The 23,176-nt window shown below is 37.2% G+C and overlaps 1 protein-coding gene across 1 annotated transcript in view; it reads right to left on the bottom strand.

Moving 5' to 3' along the window:
* The window catches only part of TMPRSS15 (transmembrane serine protease 15), a 58,745-nt gene extending 42,489 nt beyond the window's left edge, over positions 1–16,256 (bottom strand). The window contains exons 1-9 of the mRNA XM_050911151.1: positions 16,112–16,256; positions 13,086–13,216; positions 12,717–12,784; positions 11,837–11,881; positions 9,394–9,536; positions 7,626–7,670; positions 6,305–6,323; positions 4,905–4,987; positions 2,812–2,931 (exon numbers count right to left, since the gene is read on the bottom strand). Of these exons, the coding sequence (XP_050767108.1) occupies positions 2,812–2,931; positions 4,905–4,987; positions 6,305–6,323; positions 7,626–7,670; positions 9,394–9,536; positions 11,837–11,881; positions 12,717–12,784; positions 13,086–13,216; positions 16,112–16,256 (799 nt within the window). The remainder of the gene's footprint in view (positions 1–2,811; positions 2,932–4,904; positions 4,988–6,304; positions 6,324–7,625; positions 7,671–9,393; positions 9,537–11,836; positions 11,882–12,716; positions 12,785–13,085; positions 13,217–16,111) is intronic.
* Positions 16,257–23,176: the final 6,920 nt, after the last annotated feature.

Raw genomic sequence — 23,176 nt, 5'->3', positions numbered from 1 at the left:
ACATAAATGAAAAATCAAAGAGGTAGAAAAATTGGCAGGTATCCCAAACATGCATACAGCTTATTGCCACTCATTCCACTGGTTTTGCAAAGTCTGCTAAGTAACCTAAATATATAAATTTAGAAAAGCTCTGAGTTTTTGGATGGAATATTTTAAGACTGAAAATGTAACATAAGAGTCATGGAGCAACAATTTGTCCTCCAGCCAGAATTGTATTTCTGTAAGGTTATGAGCTGAAACTGCTAAACTAATGGTAACTGAATGAATTGCTTGGACATACCAGGCATCAGTGAAGATGAACAGGGGAAAGTCATCCAGCTCCCTTAAATGGACTGTAACTGTGGTTAGTTTCCTTATGACATTCTGTCTATTTTCACTTGTATGCACATTCCTGAAATTTTCAGCTCAGTTGTGCATATTCTTTAGTGAGTGTTAAAACACTGATTAAGAAATAATATCCTCAGTTTCAAAGGAGCAGGGCATTTCACAGCTTATATTTGGTAGAGATTCAAGGAGAGTTGCAAATCAGATCCAAAAGCCATGTGCGTAAGAGGCTATGCCTCAGCTGAAAAACTCTACTCACGCACAATTCATAACTTAAACCGCTGTGTAGCCTCCAGGGCACAGCTGAGTCATGTCTACATAGCTTTGACTGCAAGTAGGTGAGCTTATTTTTGTCTGTATCTACCAATGTATGAATATCAATTAAATTCTGTCCTATATAACAGGTCTGACTGTAATATCTTTAATAAAAGGTGAGCAAAACTTGTAAACTCAGGCCTAATAATTCATAGTAACTAAAAAGCAGTCATTTTGATGAAATGTATAATACTACTTTTTAACTATAAGGATCTGCACTTTTTTATTTAGCTATATCTAAAATAAAACAAAATAAAACAAAATAAACAAATACCCCAAAACAAAATCCATGTCTCAAAAAAACAGTATGACGGTAAAAATGAATGACTGAATAACTCTTTGGGGTTGTGCTACCTTAACACTTGCAGTGGAACAAAGGTCTAGCTGAAGCTACTTTAGGACCTTCTGATTTCCTCAGCTGTAGAGGGACCTGCTCAGAGCCCATCATTGTTATGATCTAGCTGGATGCAGCTGTTATGCTAAATAGACATTTGGATGTGTTTCAGTGGATATTCTACTGAAGTATTTTGACGGATATTTTCCCCAAAAAGTTCAGCTAAGTCTCCCTTCTGAGTTGGCTGTACTCAGAAAAATGCAGGTAATGGGCAGGTCTGCATTTCACTTTTTTTTCTGAAGAAAATTCCACTTCTGGCAGAAGGGGTCAGCATGTCACTAGCCTTCAGAATCAGGCCTGCAGGTTCTTTAAAAAAAATTGGTCTTTTACTTGCTTGTTTGTTTTTAAACCAGAGCCCAAAATTTTACATGTTTCTGAAAGCTCAGACCAGACTGCCCCCACCATTATTCTCAGGAAAGCTTACAAGGCTGTTCCCACAGCAGAAGGGAAATAAGCTTTCCAGATTTCTAGCATCAAATTCTGTATTTAAAAAACAAACAAACAAAACACTCAGGGAGTTAATTGCTCCAACTTCTGCTAAAACATTTGCAAAGTTCTCTTTGCAAGAAAACTTTACAGACTTTTAACTGAGAGCTGAGACTGTGAAGAGCAATGCAGACAACATTAACACACATGCCTTCCCACCAAAAAGCTGCACACGCACTTTGGTAAGCAGCAATGTAGTCAGACGCCTTGGTACAATTTCACAGTGTTCACTGCTACATGGAGCAGTGGCTGCTCTGCACAAAAAGGTGCTCAGGGAAACTAGGCAGTCAGATAAAGGCAAACAAACTCACTGGCGCTGAAGGATATAAACTTTTTCTGTTAAAAACCAATCAGGTTTCAGGTTTGTAAGATTTTCACAGAATCTTAGAAGGGTTGAGTTTGGAGGGGACCTCTGGAGGTCATCTGGTCCAACCCCCTGCTCAAGCAGGGCCACCTAGAGCCAGTTGCCCAGATTTTCACATCATCATCTTGCATCTCTCACTGTGGTGCCAGCAACTCAAACATTTGTGTCAGAGTCATACAGACACTCCCATTCCCTAGCACTCGGTGTAGTGAGATGCAGGTGGGCGGCCAACAAACAGAGTTAGAGTTACTGCCAGGGCTCCATCCTGATGTGGCAGCAGTCGCACTCGCCCTCGCCTGCCCTGGCTGCAAAATGCTGCCACTGCTCCCCAACCCCCTTACCCCCCCTGCCCCATCTAAGTTTCTGGATGTACAATATCAATGTATCTGAGTGCACATAGTAACCTGGGAAAAGCTGTTTGTAGTGGTTTGTATGGTGATATTCTTAATGCTGGAATCAACAAAGAAACCTCTCTTCTGACTCCAAATATGCCATTAGGTGGTTTCTGATACTAGGTAATGTGACTTTATATCTGTATAGGGTCATAATTTTAATTTATTTGGAAAGAACATTATTTGATATTACTGGTACACAACTTCATATGACATTTCTATATTATTTTCTAATTTACATTTTATTTATATTATTAATATTTTTATAGTAAACAATAATTTCTATATTATTTTATATTAACATAGCCAGATTGTAATATTTCTTCATTATTTATTAACCATATTCTTCATTAATGAGAATTTTAAAGAAAATTGTTTCCATTTACAAGACAGAGATTATAACAATCAATCTTATTATTTTTAGTAGAATTGATTTGGATTTCACTGTGCAGTTTATTGCCTATAAACTATTTACAAACTACTGACAGGTTTAAGTATGTTTAAAAAGTCTGATTTACAGGGTTTTACATTCTTACCACATCTTTTTTCAGATTCATCTGAACGATCCGGGCAGTCCAAGACTCCATCACAAAATAAATCTTTTCTAATGCAGGTTACACCATCATCACAAAGTTCAGCAGGTGGCAAACACTCAGCTGAAATAATAAGGACAATAACAGCACAGCAGTAATGCAGTTTCACTACAAAGGAAAATTTGACTTACCTCTGGTTACTTTAGCACAAATCAAATCAAACCACCCTATTGTGTTTTACAAAACTGCATTTTTAGAAGCCTGGAATGAAATATCACATACTAAAAAGATAAATTTGGCACAGAACAGAGGAAGTTCTCAGAAGTGACATATTTTTTGAAACTAAGCTTGAAGTAGGGCTGGAAGAAAATTTCCATCAATTCCCATTTCCTTCCTCTACCCAAATAAACTACTTTATGCAATATAATAAATGACATTTTCCAATTTCTTGTGCTTGAATAACATGAGAAAACTGTACTTTGGTTTAAATAACAGTGAAAAATCTCTGGTTTTAGTTGAATACAATTTAATTTAATTTCTTCAACTTCAACACATCACAATGTTGCACTTCATCATGCTAAAGAATCTCATTTTTTAAGCAGCATATCTTGAAAACAGAAGCTGTTAAGACTGGATTTTGAAATACCAGGAGTATCAGAAACCCTATTCTTTTCAGATTTGCAAATTAAATTTATAAGTTAAGAGCAAATTTCTGCAAAAAGAATACATGGACAGATCCTTAAAATTGTGGAATCTCACTAATAGTGTTTTCCTAGAGCATAAATGTTCATCCACTGCAAACATGCTCTTTTAGTCTTTAGATGGTTTTGATCTTAGAGATCTGTAGAGTTCAAGTAGGTCCTATGAAAGTGAACAAAAACATACAACTAAAATAAGCTTTAGATAACTACTAATTTCAAAATTTTTGAAAATTGCATTAAATTCTATGGAAACTATTCACCTAGCACTATTCACATACATAGTTCCTTTTCTTTACTTCAGTAAAGATGCTTACTGGAAAAGGTAAAAATTTCCTATGCAAGAAGGAAAAATACTAATTTGTAGAACCGATCTTGCAGTCTCTAACCATTATTGCTTGATTTATTTTTTCATAAAACTGTTAGTTCTGTAATCAGCTTAAGTAAATGCTTGTATGATATTGTATGGTATATCAGTATAAGTGACAAAGACTGAAATTGGTTTGGATGTATTGTAGCCTTTCAAAGTGCTTCACAAAACACTTTCAGTGTTAGCAATGCAGACAGTGTAAAGCAATAGAGCTGCCATTGTGCATCCAATTGGTAATTGGAGCAAACCAAACATACTTTAGTCAAGTGTTGGAGGTGATACAGTGCCAATGAATGAATTCCCACAGATGAGCAGAGACGAAACTATGCATTCTAGACCCGGAACAAAAACCCAACCAATAATCCAGGAATGTTTTGCACAAGCCCAATATGCAAGAAAACAATGTTTACATATGACATGATCAATTCTATTTTTATTCTTCAACTCAGAAAACTAAACAGCATTGCCACCTACTGGATATAAAGAAATTAACATTTTCTAGTAAAACATAATGACTTTTTATTTAAACAGTAAATTACCCTAAATTGCAATGTAATTGCTATACTCAGCTAAAAAATGGCAGTAAATACATTAGACCTATTTGAAAATACTTATAAATGTCATATTTATTTCACCATTTAAAAAGGCTAGGGGAGGTTTTCAAAGATTCAAACAGTTTTGGCTTTCTGTCTGTTGGAAGTCATGTGAGAGTTTGGTAACACTGTTTTTTTCAAAAAGCCCCAAGAAATAATAGGAAACAAAAATGAGCAGTCAGTATGAGTGTCCATATATATATCAAAATACACAACACATATACCATTTTTGTAGAATGTACAGTCTTAGAAGTCCCTTCTCTTTGAAGAGGTCTCCTTAGTCAATTCAAAGGTAAACCCGCATATTGTGTATTTGTAGGAATGGGATGCGAGAATTGAATGATGCGAGAAGAGACTGTATGCAAACAACGTAATTCTAAGATCTCAGACTGTTTCATATCACCTCCCTGCTTCTCCCCATGCATAGTTACCTACCTACAGTTGTTGAGGACTTGCTTGTGGTGAATTGTCCTGAACCTGGGTAAACACAACCCAAGGTTAGAACTCTACTTCTTGCTCTCCAGGAGCACCTCTGCAGTTGCTTGGGTAGAACTAAGCAGCAGCTAGTCTGCTCTTATATCTGCATTATTTGCTGTATCCCCACACCCCAGCTTAGGTAATGATATGGTAATGCCAGCTTGAGTGGCTTGATCCTGAAGGTCACATGTCACAATAAACATAAGAAAAATAATGTGGAACCCAAGTCTATTTTAAATCTCATTATTATAGTGCTAGTCACATGCTTTTCCATAAGTTCAAAAGACTTTTGGGTTTTTTGTCCCATTAAAATAACAGCAATGCTTTCTTGTCTTCCCCCAGTGTGTAATAACCCCCAGTATATTCTGACCTGAAGTTGGTGTCAGGGAACTTGTAATTAGACTCATAGGATCTGCTGAAACAAGACAAGTTACGACAACTTTAATATTAGTACTAAAATGTATAAGTACATTTTCTTACAAATAACATTGCTCAACAAATCAGTTATCGCAGTGTGAGGAGAGGAGCCTCAAACCTATCTAGTAGTTGTATATTTACATACAGGCACCCATATGTACCTGTGTGTATACATATTTACACATGAGCAAATGCCTAAGTACATAGGTAGATTTGTATTAGTGACAGTAAACTGCAAAACATTCTGGAAAAAATGGAATGCTTATTTGTGATTGCTCCAACACAACTTCCACTTAGTGGTGCTTTTAATAACAATCACTGAGGATGCCCTGGTGTTTCCAGCTCCCAAATAGTCTTCTTTTTCCTCTTTGAATTTGCATTGGCATCCCTGTTTACTATTTTTACTTTCTACATTAAGACTCAAATATGTGAGTAGGATGATGATGCTCTCAGCTGAAAAAGATCCCCATGTCACTACAGTTAATGGATCCTGTCACTTAGTTTATAAGATGAAGGGCCAGAAGGAATAAAGTAAGAGATGTAGTAAGGCCTTCTCTATAGTTTGTCATCTATCAGTTTTGCTGGCAGAAGTTGCTGATCATTGGCCATCATACACTTGCTTTTGTTAGATGTTCCTGCTCTCTCAGACCTACTAGTGCACAAACTTGCATGAGGACTTCCTACCAATTTTCTATCAAAACATGCTCATTTAGCAAACACTATTAAGCTAAGCTAGGCCATTTTGTATTAAATGGATTACAGAGCATTCTATGTCCGCAAATTTAAGGACACAGTTCCTCTGGCAGAGAGAGAGAGGAGAGCCCAGCAGAAGGTGCAGGGAAGGTGCAGCTGGATGGACTGTTCCAAGACCTAAAACATGGATGCATGCATAAGCAAGCAGTTCTAATAAAACAATTATCAGGAAGCTACGTCTTGAAGACTGTTGAAAAAAACTGGGATTGTTACAGGCACTCCCAAAAGTGCATGCACAAATTGACAGCAAAAGCTATGAAAGGAAAAGCACAGGACAGCGACAGAGGCATCAGTGGTATAAGCACAAATCACAAATAGTCAATTACTGCGCGAGCTCAGTAAAGTAACACGAGGTGGATAAGGTTGGTCTTAGGGTCAGAGCCCAAACCCAAGCATCCAGCAGATATAAACATACCACATATGGTAAAACTTGGGTATATTGTGGGATTTGGACTGCAACAGAAAGAGCAAGGAAGTAGACAGTGTTAGCAAACATACAAAAATGACCCCAAGCAGACCCAAGACCAAGGGGGAAGGAATCCACACCAGGAACGTTATTCCCATTCCAGCCTGGGGGGCTGACAACTCCCAACTCCCTTCCCCCTTCCTCTGGCACCTCCCCACCACCTCCCAATTTCTTCTTGAGGATGATTAGCAACGTTGAACTTAGGACTCAGGGGAGCATTGAGATAGCATACCAGAGGAAGGGATAGATAGGAGAAAATTTGTATGTTAGCAGTTTTAACTGTATCATTGGGAATAAGCTGTAGTAATTGTACACTTTGGACTATACACATTAGTAGGCCTGTAACTAGACTAATGACTCTTTCATTGTTATGGCTGTAATTAGACTATCAATAAATACTTGGCTCCTGTATTCATAGGTGCATTTCTTTAGCTCACATAAACTGCACAGAGCTCCTGGTCTGGTACCTTGACCTGGAGAATTTGTATGCGATAATTTGTATGTAGTTTGTATGTGACAACTCTACCTTCATCTAGCGCTACAAAGCACCTCCTGTATTGTTCAGCTGTCTGACTGACTTTTGGCAGGTTTGTACTCAGTGAATTTGTGAGACCAAGGAGTTGTATCTGCTTCGTACCCTGTCGTCATAAGACTTCCAGTGACAGTGGAAGGAAAGTTTATCAATCAACATTGCTCAGTATATCGGTAACCACAGCATGAGAGTAGGACTCCCCAGCCTCATCTACCTGCCTAAATCTGTGAAAACTTCAGCTTGTGATTCAGCTGGCTGATGGAGACTCAACTTCTGTTTTGATCCACTAATTAAGCTCTTAGAGTTTTTGCACAGACTGCAGATCACTGCTTTCTCAAATGGTCAGAAATGAAGAAGGGCGGCTAACTGTCACTGAATGGATCCTAGCAGTCACGCCCCAACTACAGCCAAGGCAGCTTTACTAAGTTATACCAGCTGAACAGCAAGTCTTATGTTTCTTCATGTTGTATGGGTAACAAAAAATAGTTTCTGTTTTATGAAAGATACTGACCTGACGAAGTTAAAGGCATCATTGTAGTAAGATTTTCAGCAGCTACTGGAAGAAAGCAAGTTCATTCTAAACTCCTTTTATAGCACAGTATCTAGTTTTATACAACTCAGAGAAAGAAAAGTTAAAAAAAAAAATCAGCTGTGACTATTTCTCTTTGAATCACTAGCAGTGCCCTGCTTCCCTCCTTTTAACCATCTCACCCTGTTCCCAACCTTTTCTCAAACTCTATGATCTTCCTAAGGAGGAAAGGTCTATATTAATCCCTTTCAATCCTCAATCGCTATTCATTGTATTGCATATAAAATGTCTTCATCTGGGAAATCTCTGTCTTGACACTTTTTATACTATGGAGATTTTCAGAGCACCTGTATCTTATAGAACAGTATTTAGATCAGATAAATGAGTTAAAATTAACCTCGGATAATTCACAAGAAAGAAAGTTACTTTTAATCACTGTGAAAATTGTGATTTCAAGCAAGTCACACCTGTGTTGCAGTTCCCTCCCTCTCTGAAATAGGAATAAGACTTCTCTTGCAGAACATACTGAGATATAGGATGCAGAAGTGCCATATATGATTATGATTGTTCATTAGTTACTATTGTTATTTTATTGAAGCAGTCCTGATGGAATGGACAGATGATATCTCATGTGAAAAGAGGCATTTTAATGAGCCACAGCAAGAAAAGTGTGACTACTTCAAAGCTCATCAATAAATATACAACCTTTTAAAAAGCTCTTCATAATTTTCTTTGGTGGCATTTTTGAAGTATAACGAACAATCACTTTCCACAGTAATGTGCAGTTACTTAGAACAACATCTTATATGTGGTGCAAGTAATAAAGAGAAATAAAGATGTCAAGACTCTGAATTTAGCCTTTGAATATCTGAAGTACTTAGCAAAAAATGCACCTTTTAGAATAGAGTAAGAGACATTGCACACCAGATGTCCCACTCCTCTTAAAGCAATCAGTTGCTACTTAATAGTATCTCCATCAGGTCTTCAAATATCAGCTAATCAACTTCCACTTCAAAGGATTCAAATTACTTTTTATCCTCATCCTCAGTGAAGGTCTGTTTTGAAGCTTATTGAGGTAAAAACAAGGATTCCCATTGATCTTGTTGGGCTTCTACTTAGGCTTTGATAAATTTTCCAGTACTTACATAAAATCACTATATTTGTATATTTGCAGAATTTAAAACTACCTAGTCTTTAAAGCCACATTCCTTTTTTTCCATTTACACTTTACCTAAGCTTTAGAGGTACATGAAGTCAGTTCCTTGGGCGTACTTCTCCAGAAGCCACACTCTGTATTCAGTTTGTTATTCTTACTGACATTTTTTCAACAAATGAGTCTTCACTTACTGTAAGGCTGAGCCCTTTTCCTTATTCTTTAGCAAAACAAAATGATAATTGCATTTACTTATGAAACAACACAGTTGGGGCTTAATTGCTTTAATTTGAGGGATAACAAAATTACAGATGTTATGCTACATAAAAGAGATGAAATTGAGTGGTTTTCACTGGGAAATCACTACTTTGTCCTTTACTCCCTCCTTAGTGAACTTACAGAATGCTGACTTATACTTTCTAGTTGACAAGGTTGTAAATGGTTCTTTCAGCTGTTGCTGAAAGTTCTGTAACAGGGAAGGAGGGCACCCATGAGCATAAGTGACAATCCCTTTGCTGTTTGGGAGACAAAGTTTTCATTCATGTTACCTGTAGTTCTCAAGGATTTATATAGAGAAAAAATGTTTACTAGCATTACCTGTGACTTGTATGCTGTTCACATCAATTTTCAAAGTCTGGATAAGATTAGTTTTATTTGCGTTGATACCCAAAACCAGCTCATTTTTTACTTTTTCAACTGTTACCATCTGAGTAAAATAAAGGTTGAAGATCACAACAACACTAGCAATACAAAACAGAGAAGGTGATTAGTTATGCAAGCTAATGAAGTAAATCTGCTATATGACTTATCGTCTAGACAGTATTTCATTCCAACACAGGTTTCATTTGCAAAGTCAGAGTATCTTTACGTGTTGGTTGGCAAAGACGACACATAAAGAAACACCTCTTAATTATCAGGTAGGTTTGAACCTTGGAGAAACAGGTTTATTTTCTTTATCTACTCTTATTTTCACTGTGGAAAAAAACAAAACAACATTCATATCAATTGCTGCAATGGAGCTGAATTTGAATAAACTAAAGGAGAACAGACAATACGCTTATTGTTATTCAACAGGCCTTCTGGTTTAAGCCCTAAAATATTGATGGTGAACCTTGAAGTGTTATGAAAATTATATAAAGTATTCATGTTACAAAAATATAATACAAAGTGATCACTTCTATAAAGCAAACATCATCTGTGGATTCTGCATCTGTGAAGATCTGCTCTGTGACTGCTTGGATTCTCATAAGGAAACAGTAATGGCTGAAAGCACAGGTATTTTGAAATCAGTGGTTAAATTACATCTAACTTCTATGGGGCCTGAATTTTATCCAGAGTGTTTTCTGTTTGCTGTCTCCCATCCCTCCTAGATGCTATTATTAAGTTTTATATTTGTAGCTAGATTAAGGTGGTGTCAAAGTATGACGATTGCTAAAGTTTTTCTCCATTTACTTAAATTTAGGTGCAAACTTTTTTATTCTTAAGCATTTATACTACTCAATTGCACCTGACTCAGTAGTGCTTTTTGATAAGAGGTGATTAATCCTGCCATTTTGCTGAGCATAGTTTGCAGTTTGCAATATATGGAAAAACTCTCCTCTTTAATTTCTTTCATGTTTCTGATAACCTCTAGGCCATGCTGAGCAAACAAAAGCTTTTATTGCTATCCTTGTCACTCAGCAGAGTTTCAAGGGTGAAATAACAAGGAGATTGCCCAAAGGGGTAAACACTTTTTAAATGAAAAGAGCCAACTAGAAAATAATTTCTGAGACAAAGTAATATTTCAAGTATTATTTCAAAGCAGAAATGAAGACAGATCCTTACTGATGTATTAAAAGCCAGATCCAACATTCGCTGACATCAGATTTTCTGTGATTTCTGTTTGTGTCAAGATACAGGGGTGGAATTGGTTTTACCAAATATAGATGTTTACAGTGCAGATATCTACATTCCCATTGTAGCTGATGGAAAGAAATAAGCTGTTCTTTGGCATAATTGATCTCCTCCTTAAAAAGGCGTCTAAATTGACCAGATAAGAAAACTCTAAAACCCCATCACTTACAAAGAGAGTCTTGAGCAACTAGCTCAGGGATGTCTCCATCTTTGATGCCCAAATTTTGATGAGACTAGTCCCACCCTATGTGCAGAAACCAGATTGTGCTGATTGGATCTACCTTCACAAGGACAGAAACCTGGAAGTGACCTACTCCTACCATTGTGTACTCCATTCCCTTGATGTTATAAAATCCTTCATAAAGTGATCATACTCCACCTTTCTAGCTAGTTAGGTTTATGCCCTCACTATTCCAATCAAAAGATTGCTCTAATTCAAATCTGCTTCCCATTTTCAACATATATGTATTCACGGTTGGCTAATATCCATTTTTCTTTTGCAAGCATGGTCATTCAAATGAACTGTCTCCTCTGAATATTTATCTACTTTATGTATTTACAGAAAACATTTATATCACAAGAACAGCTGGTATCACAGAATCACATCATCTGTTGTCATGTAATGTGCACTTCTCTGTAATTTTGTGGTCTCACCTTTAAGACAGTTAATTATATCATTCATTTCTCAAGGTCTTCCAGTTCTTCTAGAGTCTTAATCTTTTGCCCTCTGTTTGTTCTTGCCTATCATAGTGTGTCATCAGACTTTTCTTTATTTGAAACTTAAGTTACTAATGATAATGTGAGATCTGCCCCCCAGTCTAAGCAGCTTTCCACAAGCAAGCTCAGCACAAACTGATATCCTTTCCTTTCTAGCTAGTTTCTTGCCTACTTCACTGTCTTTACCTTTCCCATTTTTCTTTCTAAACTGACACTCCCAGGGACTATTACATTTCTTTTACTTCTAATTCTAAAGGATGTTTTTGGAGGAAACATATGTCTTGAAGCTTCAAATGCTCTTTAGAGGACCTTATCAAATCTCTAAAGATGTATTTTTTCATCTATTCACTGTCCACAGAAGAACTTTATAAATTAATAGCTTCATTGTCTCTTGCCCATATTTTAAGTAAACTTTGTCATATGCAATTACCCAATGTCTGACGACTTTAATCTTTCATGGCCATCTTCAGATTTTCTGTAGAAAAAAAACAATAAAACAAAACACAACACAAAAGCATAGGATTCCCCTTGAGTTTATAATGTTGTGGATAGAATGGAAGTGTGTTCTGAAACTTTAATAATGGGAGACAGTATGACATGTGTTTTGTTGAATCAGGACCTTATTAAGAACAGTGCAGATTGAATTAACACTACAGACCTCACTGCATATACTGGACTTTTTTGCCAGCTGGCCTTCAGTAGGACAACCAATATAAGAGGATATTGAAAAATGAGGTCAAACAAGCTTTAATAAATGAAGCAGGTCTTCCTCCACCTATTTTATGGAGTCTTTAGGACACACAGGGTGAAGCTTTACCTGGTGTCAAATGAGAGCCTGACTTGCTAACACCCTAAGGAATATGAGTTAAGTGGATCCATGTCCTTAGGGACATATGAGTGTATTTCCATTCATCTCAGCTTATGCCAGCAGATCTCTAACCTGAATTTTCTTCTAGATGGCAAGGGCCAGCAACCCTGCAAACATAGGACAACTAATAAACCTTGGGGGGAAAAAAAAATTAGCAATTCTTTAAAATATAGACATTTTGTGAGTTGGTCTTAGGGCTCAGCCTTACCGGTTTGGTCAAGGCATGGATATACAGGAGTCTGAGAAGGAAGTTTGCCCAGGGAAACACATGGGTGTGAAACTTCCCACAGCAGCACTTGGAAGACATAAGACATGAAAGGAATAATATAGGATGTTCCCAAGGATCTCTTGAAAAGCAAGGTATTGGTAAGCACTCTTGAGAGAAATAGCTAAGTGAGGACTTTTGACATTTATTTGTAAAGTTTAATTAAACTGTACCTACTTGAACTGGGAAATGTCACATCTCTCAAATTCATTTTTCAGATCACTTGTTTGAAAGACTTCTTGTATCTATATGGAAAAGAGAAATCTTGAACCAATACAGTAATTAAAAATAGACCCAGTTGACACTGCATTCATGATTTTAATACTAAATAATTGTTCCTTCCCAAATCTAGACTACAGAAGGAAACTTTTTCTTTGATGCTTCACTGATTTTCACAAATAAGGAATATATTGAGTTCTGACCAGGCTTAGGACCTGAAATACCTCATTTTGGAGAGAGGAAAAAGCCATCAACAGCAGGTCATGTTAGGGAATTAATGTACCTACCAAATACTCCTGAATTAACGGAAGACCGATAGGTTCTTACCAATTGTTCAACATCAAAGGCAATGACTTTGAAATCAGCTGATGATCTGTTTTGCAAAGCAGGAGTGAATGATGTCCCAGAGAGTATTTTAAATGTTCCCATGTAGCTGTGAGTATTCCCATCTGCTTCAGCTAGATAATTAAAAATAAAATTCAATGGTTTGAATTATATAGAAACAAATGAAATAAATTACATTAGATTTTATTCCACATAGATCATCAATACAATAATTTTCAGCTTTCTGTTTTGCTTTGTAATCAGAGATATTTTGCCTAGTGCTGATTTTAAAAAAGTGATAGACATTTTTGAATGTTTACAGTAGTTACAACTGTAAACATTTTTATGAATACCATTTGTCCTTGGTTCTCATTACTTTCAATTCTGTTTTAAATGCTGTTTTCCAGCAGCACTGTGAATGGATAAAGGGGACAATGGTATGTCCAGTTATGTCTAACACAAGGGACAAATATGCATGGGAAGAATAATAGGGAATTATGAGGTTTTTGTGTGTTCTGGATTAAAAATATTAAGAATTACTACTTCACGCTTTCTGTATTAAATGCTGTGCACTTTTTACATAAATGTACACTGTTTTTGATGACAGTACTGGAAACACGAGTGTCAGACTACTTAAACTATTTTTGACCTTACCTTTCTTACCAATACATGCATGAAATGCTGGGAGGATTTATGAGGAAACTAGATTACTGGTCCTTACTGCAAATTTAATCTTGATTTTTAATATGTTACAGCATATGCAGGTAGGCATAAAGCAATTCATTATTTCAGATAAGGCCTGAATTAATGTGGCTGATATTGATAGAAAATGCCTTTTGCTTACCAGTTACAGTACCAGTGGTATTTTTAGGTTGTGTTTGAAGGCATTAACATCCAAAACAAGTTTTAAGATGAAAGCAGATAACTAATTGTCCTGGTTTCAGCTGGGATAGAGTTAATTTTCTTCTTAGTAGCTGGTACAGTGCTGTGTTTTGGATTTAGTGTGAGAATGATGTTGATAACACTCTGATGTTTTAGTTGTTGCTAAGTAGCGCTTATCCTAAGTTAAGGATTTTTCAGTTTCCCATGATCTGCCAGCAAGCAGGTGTGCAAGAAGCTGGGAGGGAGCATGGCCAGGACAGCTGACCTGAACTAGCCAAAGGGGTATTCCATACCATAGAACGTCATGCCCAGTATATAAATGGGGGGGAGTTGGCCAGGAGGGGCAGATTGCTGCTCGGGCATTGGTTAGCGGGTGGTGAGCAATTGCATTGTGCATCACTTGTCTTTTCTCGGGTTTTATTTCTCTTTTTTTTTGTTATATTCCTTTTCATTACAATTATTATTGTTATATTATTAGTAGTAGTATTATATTTTATTTTATTTTAGTTATTAAACTGTTCTTATCTCAGCCCATGAGTTTTACCTTTTTTTCCTCCTCCCCATCCCACTGGGAGGGGGGAGGGGGAGGCGGCTGCATGGTGCTTAGTTGCTGGCTGGGGTTAAACCAAGACACTAATAAATACTGTAATAAACAGCTTGTGATGGAAGGCACAGCCTAGTGACACCAATGTGCTACTATCAATTAGTAACAGCAGACTACTTTGAGCTTCTTTGAAGGCTATTTATCCTTACAACAATTGCAAATCTGTTTAAACAAATGTTTCTAAATAGCAAAGGCCTTTTTTTGTTATATATTTCAAAGAAAATTTTTTAAAATGTTTTATAATTATTATTTGTACATGATTAAATTCTTGTCTATTCTTGTTCTAAACCCCAAGTTGTTAATTTAAAGCCTGTCTCTAGATGCAACAATACACCATCATGACCTTTAAGTTCATTTTATTTTACTGGAATGTGATAGTATTCTGGTAAGGGGGGAGAAAGTCAGTAGGGAGAACAAGTTTTAAAATCCAGAATGAAAAACAATAGCAACTAAAGGAATAAACATGAATATTCCTGACAAAACATTTTTTTTTAAAATATGGCTTACAGCTTGTTTGGTCTTCATGTGCTTCAATATGAAACACTATGGACTTTTGGTTAATGAAGGCACCAAAAACTTCAATGTATCAGAATTATTTTTTCAGCTACAAAAATCACTACAATTAGAAAAAGTATTTCTTGAACCTTTTGCCTAACCTATTTCCTTCACCCCATTTCAAAACATCTTTTTGCTATTAGCTGTGAGGGCTCCATAGACCTAGATACATTACCTTCCAATCAAAAATCTAGATGTACTGGGGAGCCCAGAACTGGACACTGTACTCCAAGTGTGGCCTTAGCAGGGCACAGTTAACATATCCACAAGATCTTTAAACCAAAATTTCAGTTTCATTTGAAAATCATCCTATGTCGATTTTTTAATTTAGTTTACTTTGAGTATCAGTAGCTTGATTCTATCACATTCTGAGCATAAATATTAAGAATGACTTTACCTTAACTTTACATAGGGCTGGGAGCCGACTGTCTAATGCAGGATCTCTCTCACACCAATAAATGACTTCAAAATATTTTTTTTTAATACAAATGAAAAGATTCCAAGAGATGTAGAACACCTAAAGCTCCCCACAGACTTCAGTGGATTATCAATGTCTTTCTGAATCAAACCTCACACATGGAGAAAAAAGCAAAAATTCGCAATTTGTCCTATTACCTTCTCTAGTTGATGAATACAATTGAATAACCAAAGCTTTATAGCTTGAATTGCATTCCAGGGACCTCTCCCAAAGTCTAAACCATGAAAATTCATTTTCTATGGCTTCAGGACATGCTTCAAGTGCTTGCATTTTTGCCTATTTTGTTCACATCAATTTCCAGGGAGGAGAGGAGGAAAACATAAAAAAAAAATCCCCAACAACCCACCCCCCTCAGAGAGTTAACTCTGTCCCAGCCAAAACCAGGACACCCCCCCAGCATTAAAAGCATAGCATGAAATATGAAATATAATTACAATGACAACACCACCGGCTTCAAAGTCTGAACGTCTACAGAAGAACTCCTGAAAAGGTTAAAGGTTGGCTACTTACCTCGTTCTAACTCCTGGATTGATAACCATGAAAGTACAATTAGTCCAACACAAACACACACAAAAACTGCAAGGAGAGAAGCAAACAAAATTTCATAGTAGCTAACAGGAACATATTTCTTATCAGGTGATTTTTTCAGCTTCATTTCTGTCTTGAAAGCTTGTATGAATTACAGACTGACAAAAGACACAACCAAAATCCACATGAACAGATATTTATAGGAGACGCTTGTAAATGAATTGCACCATAAAACTTCATTGACATAGGTTTTTACAACATTCCTGAGCAGTCATATTCATGCACAAGATAAGCAAATATGAAGAAAACAAATCTCTTCAGAAAGGAAGCACCTAAGATTATGTCTCAGATAAAGAATAAGCAAAACCACAGAAATGTAAGATTAGTCACTGGATTTGCACTATTTCTTCTCATTTGATATTTTTAAGTGAAAATTAATATAAAATATTGCTGTCGGATTTACCGCTTATACTGTTTTTTTGGTAATTCTTCACAAGTGCAGTTATGAGGACAACAGTGAAAGCCATATCTTTCATCATTCTGCTTAAAAAGTTTCTTTAAAAGTAATTTTATATATATAGGAAATGCTGGCAAATGAGTTGTTTAGTACTGTGCCATAGTTCAGCAACGTGTTCAGTGCTGAACGGTAATTCAGCAGTACCAATTTAATCTGTGTAAGGCGTGGTTCTTTGACCACATATCTGGAGAACTTACCAGAGAAGACATTATGAAATGTATGCTTGTTTTATATTTTCTTGCCAGGCATAAATGTGCCATAGGATGCAAGCCCTTGATAAAGTTAAAGCATTGTGGATGGTCAGTGCTGCATGCTTAATAAATGAAGAGTAAATTAAACAAACAATGTACCATCCAGTCCAAAACTTTTTTTTACAAATTTAATCTGTCAAAACTTTTGAGTAAATCAGCTCCAGAAGAGTGAAGTCATACTGATTTTATGTTTTGTGTCCTGTGAGCTACTGTTTTAAAATCTGGATCAGAGGTCCTAAATCCAGATTTATGGTATGACATTCCTCAGCTCTCCTCACAGAACTGGAGAATCTTAGCCAACCAGCTATATTTCCACCTGTGAAAGGAAAGCAAAACTTGTTTGAGTCAATCTTTGGAAGAGAGAGGCTCTAGCTACCTGTAAATTGACAGAAATAGAAATAACAAAAATCGTGAAGAAATTAGGTTTGAAATAAGACTCTTGGATGACATAACAGTTCTCTGCCCAGTCTTTGAGAACCAGGATATTCAAAAGCATCTGCAACACAACTGATCAGATTTAAAGCACTCTAAATCACAATAAAAATCTTGGCCTGACAGTAGTACCCTTGATTTAGTGTATTATCATAAAACAATGAAAAAAAATCAGTAATATTTCCCATTACTAACAATAAATAATGATTTATTTAAACAAAAAGTTTTTAAAACAAAATTCAGGGCACCTTAATCATATTGCCCTTACAGAATACGAGTAAACTCAGTCTATTTCCTGCAAATGGATGAGATCTTTGAGTCATCATGCTAGATGAATTAGACTAAGAATTGCTTTTGTATATATTGTGTATGACACACATATATATGAATATAAATGTGTGTGTGTTTATATATACTTATATATATACTTATGTGTGTGTAAGAGCAGATTAAATTTGTACTGCTGAACACTTTGCTGAACTGTGGCACAGCAGTATCTCTGTAACTATTTGTGATTATTCAGCAATAACTTTAATACCCTTATTACAAGGGTTTTAAGTTTCTATATTTTTCTGAACATTCACTCTATCACAGAAGTTCAGAATACCTCTAAATACCTCACTTTGCTCAGTTATTCATGTTAGGTTATTCCACATCTAGCAGAATTACATAATTACATGATAGTTGGATCGGGTGCAGGTGCCCAGGCGCTGGCAGTGGGGGGCTGCAGGGCGGCCTCTGTGAGCAGAGGCTGGGGCTGCCCCATGCTGGACACAGCCGGTTCCAGCTGGCTCCAACCGACCCACTGCAGGGCACTGCTGGGCCCTGCAGCCACAATGGTGGCACCTTGGGGAAAGCCTCTGTAAGAAAGGGCAAAACGCTGCCCAGCAGCCAGGGGTGAGGGAAACAGTGTGAGAAACAGCCCTGCCAGCCCTGAGGGGAGAGGGGGAGGAGGGGGAAGAGGTGCTCCAGGTGCCCCAGCAGAGATCCCCTGCAGCCCCTGGAGAGATCATGCTGGAGCAGGTATTTCCTTGCAGGCCGTGGAGAGACCATGGTGGTACAGGTATCAACACTGCAGCCATGGAGGACCTCATGCTGGAGCAGGTGGATATTTCATGAAGGAACTGCAGCCTGTGGAGAGCCCTGGCTGGAGCAGGTTTATCCTGAAGGACTGCAACCCATGGGAAGGATCCACACTGGAGGAGGGGAAGAATGTGAGAAGGAAGGAGCGGCAGAGAGGAGCTGTTATGGACTGACCACAACCCCCCAGTCCCCATCCCCCTGCGCCACTTGGGGATGGCAATAAATTAAATTACTTTTCCCCAAGCCAAGTCTGTTTTTCCTGTGATGGTAGTCGGTGAGTGATCTCCCTGTCTTTATCTTAACACATGAGCTTTCCTTTCCTATTTTCTTCCCCTGTCCTGTTGAGGAGGGGGAGTGAGGAAGTGACTTGGTGGACATCCGGCAGCCAGCCAAGGTTAACTCACTGCAGTTGTGCATGCTGCATTAAACAATACTAGTTTATTCCTGTCTTATTCCTAATCAGACATTTTCTGTCACAGATCTGAGGAGTTTTGTGCAGATGGACTTTGGATTCCTCTGTCATATTTTGCATAACTTAACTATTTGTATCATTGACATTGTATATCGCTAGTAAAAGATAAACACTATTACCCAAAGATGTCACTGCATTTTAAATTCTGAATTTATGCCCTAATGGTGAAGTGATTAACTGGAGAAGTAAAAGTTGTGAGCATTTACAGGTCAGTTCTTTTACTAGCACCTTGCATGTGATAGTCAAGTTGTATATGCACTCATATACATTGATTACAGTCTGGCTGAGGACATAACTTAGCATGGGTAGTCTCCAGTTGGAGTTGTGACTCCTACAAATGAACTAATTTGCTAAACAATTCCAGCTGGCAACAAAGTCATGGCAGCAATAATTAATAGGCAAGCCCTGGACACTGAACTGATAGTAAATAAGAGTGAGCTCTTTCATGAATTTGTTTGTAATGTTATAGTCTGTACTACTATGAGCTGGTTAAAAAAGAACGTAATAACCCATGATTTCACATATTCATTTGTAAATCTTCAAAATGAGAGGGGCAGACTTCAACACTGTGCCAATGCTAGCTTACCATTAATCATGAATTATAGAAGCAGAACAGTTTATATTGGAAGGGACCTATGAAGGTCATCTGGTCCAACCTCCTGCTCAAGCCAGGTCTAACTGAAATTAGATCAGGCTGTTCAGGGCTGTGTCCAGGCAAGATCTGAATACCTCCAAGGTGGAAGACCCCACAACCACTCTGGGAAAACCATCTGTGCCAGCATTGACTACCTGCATACTGATTTTTTTTTCCTTATGTCTTACTGGAATTTCAGTTGCTGCAATTTGTGTTTATTGCCTCTTGGGCTTTCACTATGCAATTCTGAGAAGAGTCTGGCTCCATCTTCTCTGCAGTCATCCCTTAGGTAGCTGAAGGCAGCAATTAGACACCCCTACCAGCTTGTCAGACCCCAGCCAGTACTGGTACATAGGGTTATTCCATCCCAGATTCAGGACTTTGCACTTGTTGAACTTGGTTGAACTTTATGAGGTTTCTGTCAGGCCATTTCTATGCTCTTAGTGACAAGTACATCCTGTAACTGCAAACTTCCCTTTAGCCATTGACTTCACTTGCTTCTACTCTTTTATTCCGCATTTAGTTACCTGTCTTCCTGTTCATTCTCCTTCTGCAGTTTTAGCTGTATATTTTTTCTTTTGATTATAATTCTAAAGTTTATTTTTCACTTCCATTTCCGCTATAGACTGATAGGACTCTTGAATGTTGGATTTGGTTGGTTTGCCACATGACTAAACTGATGAAACTGTGTGATCCTTTCAGGAAAAAAGTGAGCATTAACAGATGTTACTACCAAATTAGAGAGAATTTCCATCTACTGCAAGTTGTGAGTATTCACAGGTCATGAACAGCCTGCAGCACAGAAATTATTCACTGGAGAAAATAATATAAAATTAACAATAATAAACCAGTTGGCAATTCTGTTGGCAAACAATTTGCAAATGGGAAACTAATGAAATCAGTTGCATGTTATTTTCTAAGCTCTAGTTTTAGGATACCTCTTGTGAACTGTATGATAAAACAATTATACCATGATTTAAAAATAGCTTAAATGGTACAAAGGCAAATACTCTGATGTGTTCAAAACCAGACAAATATGGCAACTTATTTAAGTATTGATAATTGATAGTTTTTTGGAAATATTACTATAGTCATACTAGTGAAATATAAGATTAGGTCATTTTTAAAGAAATAAGTCATTGCCATGGTAGAAGCCTAACAGATTCACAGTTTGGTTTGTTCATATTGCATCCACATCTGCAGCTCAACAGGTTTTATAGCCTTATTGGGGCTGCTTTTATTTTCTTGTTCAATCCATCCCCAGCACAGGGTGAAAAGACTGCTGACATAGAAAGGAGAGGATGTTGTGTTCAGATAATTCCTCTAATACCCAGTCTATATCACAAACATACGTAAAGCCTGACATTCCATTAATAGCTAGCTATCTGTGGGAAAATGTTTTGGTTACCCACACAGACTTGCCCGCCCCTTTCAAACCGAAATGAAAATCAGCTTTCTTATGGCAGCTGTTTTCAGATGTCTAAGTGATTTTTTGCTTTTGCTATGCAGACTTCCATAGTGGGAGGCAGAAAACCGAATCAATGGATCTGCAGTGAAAGTGCAGAAATAGACTATGAGCTTATTTTTACTATTACATCATAAAGAGAAGTTTAAAAGGGAGCTCATACAGAAGCACAACTTCTTAGTAATGCGATATTTAAAAAATCCAAAACCTGCATATTGATTACCTTTAACTCTTCCAACTGCATGTATTGAGGATGAGAAAGATACATGGTAGTGGTCAGCAAGCTGTCAAACTTTATGTGAAATGAAAAACATGGACCTCATTCACTAAATAAGTTATCAGAATTTTTGGCAGTTAAAAATGTATGATTCTTTGTCTAATCCATTATTTAATATTGCTTGACTAAGAGTGGCATAATATACATCACTAATGTGCTATTCTGTCTTCAAACATCTTCTCATGCATATTTGATCCAGCAAGACATAGCTTGGCAGAGGAGTCATGACTTAGCAGAGGACTACATAGTCTTTGTATACACCCTATTTTCACCCATTTCCAGGATAATCCAACTTGGAGGACTTGCTGAATCTTCAGTTTTCTAGGATGGTATTTCTTATCCTAAGGTTCTTAGACAAGATCACAAAATTTTAAAAGTGCATACAGTATTAAAGACGTAAGTAATGAGTAATTTTCTTTTCTTTAAAGTGGACTAGAGATGATGAAAAAACTATGCTGTAGAACACAAAAATGTTGAACAAATTTGGAAAGACCTGTATTTTAGTCAAGTGAAAGGTATGAAGGAACAATGTCTCCATTTTCCCCCTGAAGTCATACAGCTAATTAAAAACCCAACCAAACAACCAACCAAACAAAACCCTCCAAAACCAAACCAAAAAACCAACCTGGTTTCAGGGTCATGTAACAAGTGTAACTGCTCAGAGGCCTAGGTAATGTACGTCTCCATTAGGCTAAGGTATGTCGAAGGTGGGAAGATAGAGAAGGGAACTGGACACTGATATCTGCCTTCTGTCCCTAAGCATTCCCCAAATTGGGACTCTAAGTATATATTGAAATAACAATTGTTGAAAACTCTGAGTTGATGTCTGATAGGTCTCATCATATTGGAAGATTTACTGGTAGTGGGAAGATCTGCTCATGGAGCCATCTGAGAAGGGTGTTTGCTCTAAGACACTGCCCAAGAACTTTCACATACACACCTGACAACAAATAAGTTTCCAAGGGGTGATCACTAAACAGGTGGGATATGTAATGTGCAAAATAATACAGTAATGGATAACTAAAAGCAATTAAGTAACTGACACATTTACTTTATATGGAAGACCATACTGAAACTCTGACAAAGGGCTCTGAGGAGTTTTAGATTCCTATCACATGAGCTAATATCTATGCTGTTTTGTGCATTTACAAATTAATTAAATTCTGACTTCCAATAAGCCTATAACAAAAAGGAAAAAAAAATAGCATAAAACCTCCATGGATTTTATACCGCCCTTCAAGAGGGTTCAGAAATATGGATTAACTATTCAATGAAATGATCCAAATGGATTGCTGAGAACTCATCTGTCTCCATGTTAATCAATTCATATCAGGAAAGTGATTAAAAATGCACTGCTGTCATTAGCAGTTGTAATTATTCAGACTGGCTTGGTGAAAAAAGAAATTGCACAGAAAGCAAAAGTAGAATATACTACCTTTCCCACAATTTGGAGGAAAACCTTTTTTTTTAAAAGCAACAACAACAAAACCCCACAAAAAACCCCAGCACCAACAAAATCATAACTTCCCTTGTTTAAGCACATCCAGAAAGATTCCACAGGACAGCATTGAGGTTCCTTTCCAGATCAATCAATACCTTGCCTGACTTTGGGTAGCTGCAGCTCAACATTCACCGACTTTTCCAGCAGTTCCCAACACAGAATCAGAGAATCCTATTTTAAGTCAGAATCAGAGAAATGTGTTTCTTGGTAATAAAAGTGGGGCAGATTAAGAGTATCCAGAAAGGAAATCTGTGATAAATCCAGTTTACTTCAGCAGAAGTGATCACAGAGCTAGCAGCTAACACTGAGAGTAAAGGAAGACTTTCACCTAACTTTAGAGATCTAATGGTGAGGGGAAGAATTTTCTTCTGGAGGCAGTAAATCCTTCTTCATTGACTAAAGAAACATCATAAAT

This window comes from Gymnogyps californianus, chromosome 1, assembly GCF_018139145.2.
Source record: "Gymnogyps californianus isolate 813 chromosome 1, ASM1813914v2, whole genome shotgun sequence".
NCBI lineage: Eukaryota > Metazoa > Chordata > Aves > Accipitriformes > Cathartidae > Gymnogyps > Gymnogyps californianus.
The sequence above is the reverse complement of the archived record's forward strand: the minus strand, read 5'-3'. Positions and strand labels throughout refer to the sequence as shown.